This window comes from Orycteropus afer, unplaced genomic scaffold, assembly GCF_000298275.1.
Source record: "Orycteropus afer afer isolate SDZICR_OR568_19922 unplaced genomic scaffold, OryAfe1.0 scaffold00174, whole genome shotgun sequence".
NCBI lineage: Eukaryota > Metazoa > Chordata > Mammalia > Tubulidentata > Orycteropodidae > Orycteropus > Orycteropus afer.
This window is the reverse complement of record NW_006921761.1, coordinates 1,325,644-1,331,083: the sequence shown is the minus strand read 5'-3', so window position 1 is coordinate 1,331,083 and position 5,440 is coordinate 1,325,644. Positions and strand designations below refer to the sequence as shown.

General features: G+C 47.4%; 1 protein-coding gene across 1 annotated transcript in view; it reads left to right on the top strand.

Moving 5' to 3' along the window:
- The first annotated feature begins 283 nt into the window (after positions 1-283).
- Positions 284-5,440, top strand: part of TRMT10B (tRNA methyltransferase 10B) — an 8,121-nt gene continuing 2,964 nt past the window's right edge. Inside the window, exons 1-6 of the mRNA XM_007946996.2 lie at positions 284-469; positions 1,106-1,214; positions 1,757-1,881; positions 2,377-2,529; positions 4,025-4,103; positions 4,774-4,841. Of these exons, the coding sequence (XP_007945187.1) occupies positions 284-469; positions 1,106-1,214; positions 1,757-1,881; positions 2,377-2,529; positions 4,025-4,103; positions 4,774-4,841 (720 nt within the window). The remainder of the gene's footprint in view (positions 470-1,105; positions 1,215-1,756; positions 1,882-2,376; positions 2,530-4,024; positions 4,104-4,773; positions 4,842-5,440) is intronic.

Here is a 5,440-nt window from a genome sequence, read left to right as displayed (position 1 = left end):
AACGGGAATCAGATTTGCTATGTAAACTTTCACCTAAAACACAATATTTTAAAAAATTGTATAAAGAATATAAATTTATTTTGAAAATAATATTTATAAAATAAATTTCAAAATAGAATACTTTATACCTATAGTGGCTTATTTGTCATTTGGATGCAGGAAGATACCAGGGTACTAGGAGCACATGGGTCCTAGGAACACACTGGTATCTCCCAATAGCATTAGCTTCCATAACCGGACCTTTTTCTAATGCAGGTGAGCAGGACAGGGGACCAATAAGCACATGGACTGGAAACTGGAAGGGAGTGCTTGGGGGACAGAGTCACACGTGCTGCCGGGCCAAGAAGGCATCCACGAGGATGCAGGTGAAGAAGGCGTCTCCGAAAGCTTCCAGCTGCTTCAGATTGACGTGGAATGTGAGAGCCCAGTGAGGGGAGCCCTGCCCACAGGCGCTGCCTCCTGGTGCTCGGTGAGTGCGGGGCTGCCCGGGCTGTGGGCTTTGTGATGAGACATAAGAGCGGGTTCTAGTTGCAGAAGAAACACTGAGAGAGAGAGTTTTGTGTATCCCAGGTGATGAATGTTGTTAACTGGTTTAGGGTTTCAGCTCCATTTGACTCATGTTGTTGTTGTTGTTGTTATGTGCCGTCAAGTCGGACCCGACTCATAGCGACCCCTCCTTGGGTTTCCGAGGCAGTATCACTATGGAAGTAGATTGCCCCATCTTCCTTCCGAGGAGTGGCTGGTGGGTTTGAACCGCCAGCCTTCTGGTTAGCAGTCAAGTGCCTTAGCCACTATGCTACCAGAGCTCCTCCATTTGACTCATAGGAGAGGTAAATCGGTTCAAGAGGAATTTTTTACACATCAGAAGGGTTAGGAAATTGAAATTCTTAAGTTAGAATTAATCTTGGGAAGGATACAGCTCTGTCTGGGGCTCTGTTTTCCCTAAACATAGCCTGGACTATGTTTGTTTTTAAGACTTACGTCCTTTTCCTCTCCTAACTTTAAAGCTAAATGAATAGAGTAGTGAAGTAACTGCTCCTATACTCATTTTCCTTCTTGGTGCTTATGGAGTTCTCACATGATTTTGTTTTCTGGATAACATAAGAAAAATGTGCAGAGAAAACAGAAACACTGGGAGAAGATCATCGCCTCAAAGAGGAGCAAAAGAAAGCAGGAAAGAGAAAGACGGAAAGCCGGCCGTGCAGCAGACACAGGTGAGCGAGAGCCAGACCCTGCGCCCGGGACAGTCTAAAGCTGCTTATGCGAACACAGACAGCCAGAAGGTAGACCCCGCTGTCGCGTTTGGTGAGAACTTGGAGTCGAGGAAAGCTCCCTTTCACAGGCAGGCTTGGTAGTGAGCACGAGTGTTGTAAACTCAGGAGAGGAAAGAACGGGACCAACAGCAGCTAACGTCGCTCAGTGTGTTAGGGTTGGTGCTGAGAATGTGCTTGGGTTACCTTAGGGGATAGCTGCTGTTACCATCTCCATTTTGTAGGTAGAGACGGAGGCTTGGGTTAGGGAGCGTGCCCAAGATCACAGAGTTAGTAACTGAGAGACTAGGGTGGCAACCCAGTGGTCAGCCGCAGAGCCAGGCTGGTACACCTGACTCCACTGAGTCTGGTACACCTGACTCTAATGATGTGTGCCCTGTCCATCCCAAGTGCCTCTTTATGTACGAAAGGGAGTCACCTGGCTGGAGAGGTTCGTTTCTTACTGTATGTCATATTTGTTTTCCTTTCTGATATTTCTGTTTCAGGCATCTGCCCCCAGCACAGCAAACGCTTTCTGAGAGCCTTAACCAGAGAGAGACTTCTGGAAGCCAGACATTCAGGACCAAGACTCTGTATCGACTTGAGTATGACCAACCACATGTCTAAGAAGGTAAAACACCCACCAAGCCCCCAACTTCTGCTTTCAGGAGGGAGGCCTGGGCAGGAGCAGCCTTCATGGAGGGCATGACCAGCTCCTGCTTCTCTAATTCTTTAGTAAGCCAGCAAATGCCTGGGTTTCTACGCTGAGCTGCTGTAAAAGTGTCTGAGAGAGAGTTGACGTGCTCCAGTTTAGGTGCACGTGTTTACCTTATCCTTCTGGTTTGAGCCGAATACCTTTCCCTCTCTCTGGGGTGCCCCAGTCTAGATAAACCCTTTCAGGTTCAATTCTCCAGAGACTACCCCTTGGGTCTTCTGCCAATGTGAGGGGTATTTGTGGGGTTGCAGGCCATGGGAAGGTTACCTGGTGGTAACATCACGTACCTGCAGTGTGTGTAAGCTTTAAACAGACGTCTTTGTTTTCCCTTGTGGCATGTGCTAGTGTTTACATGTTTTTCAGAGAAACTAGGAAGAGTGCAGATCTGTAGTTGTTCTTATTTCTTTGAAGGAATTAAGTAGACTGGCAGGACAGATCCGAAGGTTGTATGGCTCAAATAAAAAGGCTGACAAGCCATTTTGGATCTGCCTCTCTGGATTCACGACAGACAGTCCCCTGTATGAAGAGTGTGTGAGGATGAACGATGGATTCTCTAGTTATGTGGTAAGGCTCTTCTTGTATGTTTTTTGAATTTTAATCTAAAAAGTGGTTGTAGGTAATTATTTTTTTTACTTTTTCACATTTTGATGTAAAAAAATACAAGTTACATGCTTTCACTATTGCAGTCTAAAAAAATTCAGAACCTCTCACCAGGTCTTACATGTAATATTTTTCTCATCCTTCCGCTGCAGTGGCGGATTAGTCTGCAGGTGTGTGGGAGTGTGTTTTGTATCTTGCGTGCTGGATCAGTGGGAGCCCTGGTGGTGCACTGGTTAGGTACCCAGCTGGTAATTGAAAAGGTTGGCAGTTCACACTTGCCTGATAGCTCTGGGGGCCCAAGACCTGGTGACCTGCTCCCACAAAGATTGCAGTCTAACAAGCCCTCTAGGACAGTTTTCTATTATGTGGGCACCTGTGTGTCAGGATCCACTTGACAGCTCCCAGCAACAAACCAAGCTGCGCTGTGCCCTCCAGGGATGGAGGTCAGGGGAGTGCCACGGCTCTATTCTTGTTTTTGGTCATGCAGAATTGGGGGCTTGGATTGTGGGGGGACAGAAAGAATCCTTTTGGAAGTGATGTGGATTCAAGGTGAACTTTAGGGAGGAAAATTTCTGAGTGACCAAATCCAGCTTGACTGGAAGGTGCAGTCCTGGGTTCTGAGTTAGATCTTATACAAGTGGTTCAGCCTCTCTGTCAGGTGTTTGTCCCTAGAATGGTAGACATGGAGTGCTAAGGTCCAGCCTTTTCCCTAGGATCTCATAAATGGAGTGGTAGATATGCAGGTGAGAATTCAGATCAAGTTTAAGAAGTGTTGCTGAGATGTCCTGTGTGCTTAGGCTGAGCGGTGGTGACCTCAGATTGAGTCTAGGAGACGTCGCTACGATGTCCCACATGCAAAGGCTGAGCGGTGGTGACCTCAGATCGAGTCTAGGAGACGTCGCTATGATGTCTGGTGTGCTTAGGCTGAGCGGTGGTGGCCTTCCCTGCGGAGGTCCATGGGGCAGAGCACACCTGCAGGGCTCTCTGGTTGTGGATGCTGCTCTGGTCCTGATAGCTCCTCTTGCAGTGCAGCTACCCCCAGCTTTCCTCCTCTGTACGTGGTTTTATGGTTCCTGGCTGTGGCCAGGCAGGCCCGTGGGCCTACGCAGTGCCCTGCTTTCCTGTCTTGTGCCTGTGCAGGCACTGCCTCCACCTGGAGTGCTTCTCCTTTTGTTAGTGTCAGTCTCCTCCCTTTACAGAAGCCAGCTTCCACATTCCCTTGGCAGAAGGTGCCCCGGTGGTGGTACTCCCTCATCTGCAGTCCTGGGGCGTGTTCCCTGTGCCTCTATTAGGGCCCCATAGCACTTTCTGTCTCATTTTTGAGCAGTGGCTGCCATCCATGTGACCCAGTGGTGCCCTAGAGCTGTGCCTGACGGACTAGATGTCTAGTAATAGCTGTTGCGTTGTAGGCTATGTTGTAACTTAGTTCCCACTACATTGGGTTGTTTGTATTTTTCAGCTAGACACAACAGAAGAAGACTGCTTTACTTTATTTCCTCTGGAAACCCTAGTGTACCTGACTCCTGACTCTGAACACGGTATGTCTGTTACTGCATGGATACATGTGACACATTGTTCTCAGCCCTTTGTTTCATTATCTCCTGAGGTCAGATTTGGTAAAGCCATCCAAGCAGTAATCCCCAAAAAAAGAAACAAAGGAGTGGACATTAGGTGCACATCTGTTAAGGCTGAGGCCTCACTGGTTGCTTTGCACGGGTCCTCCCATATGCACACACATGCAGACTGAGCGGCTCCATCCTCACTGGCACCTTCCATGCTGTCTGCTCGTCCTTTCCAGTTTCCTTTTTCAGTTCCCCACCAGCCCTTCCTGGGTCAGTATATTGTGTGTGTGTGTGTATTTTTTTACTATAAAATCATCCCTTTTATGGAATTTCAGAGTTGATTGGTATTAAGTTGATCGCAGCGTTCTCATCGATCATCTCACGTGTCTCTGTGTCTTTGTTTGTGCTCTTTATGAATCCTTGTTTGGATTTGGGGCTGATGCCTTTTTTTCTTAATCACATATGCCAAAGGGTTGGCTATTTTATTGGTGTTTTGAGAAGTTTAGCTTTTGGTTTTATTGAGCAAATCTGTCTTTTTGTCTTGTATTTTATTACATTTCTACTTTAAAGGAAATCTTTGCTTCTTTCCTTAGATTTAGAAATTATAAAACAGATTTGATCTAAATGGCCTTTATTCTTCCATTAGCTCTTGAAGACGTGGATCTAAACAAAGTTTACGTTCTGGGTGGACTTGTGGATGAAAGCGTCCAGAAGGTGAGTGTACCGTTCAGGCCCAGCAGCTGTGTTCTGAAAGGTGGGGCTTCCTGTTAGAGGCACCTGCCTGTCACAGTCTCACCACCCAAAGAGGTTAAGAATGCCCAGGGGACAGGAAGAAGGAGCCTGTTGCCTGGATTGGCCTTCCCACCCGTAGCGTTCCCTCTCCTCATGAACAATGCCAGTAGCCCCGGCCCAACAGAGTCAAGAGTCAGGGATTGGAGTGGGGGGTTGGGGAGGACACACCTGGTCATTGCTGAGCCTCTGCTCTGTCCTGTTGGGTTCTGCCTGGAGCATCCTAACCTTGACCCAAGGGAACGCTGCCTCAGCATTCCTATTGGTCAGCTTTGCTGCTGATGCAAGTCTTCTGTAAGCTCACTCAATGAGACTGTCCCAGTTTCCTTTGTTGAATTGGGGTTTTATTGGAATAATTGGGGTGTCACTGGAGTTTTGAGATAAGCTTCTCTTATACACATAGTTGCCGAGATAATTTACTAATTGACTTATTTTGCGTGCACTTGGTATAGTAGTGAAAATCTGCGAAAGGGAGTAGAGTGAGAAATCAGTCTCCCTCCCCCTCTTGTCCTTCCCTCCTCCCC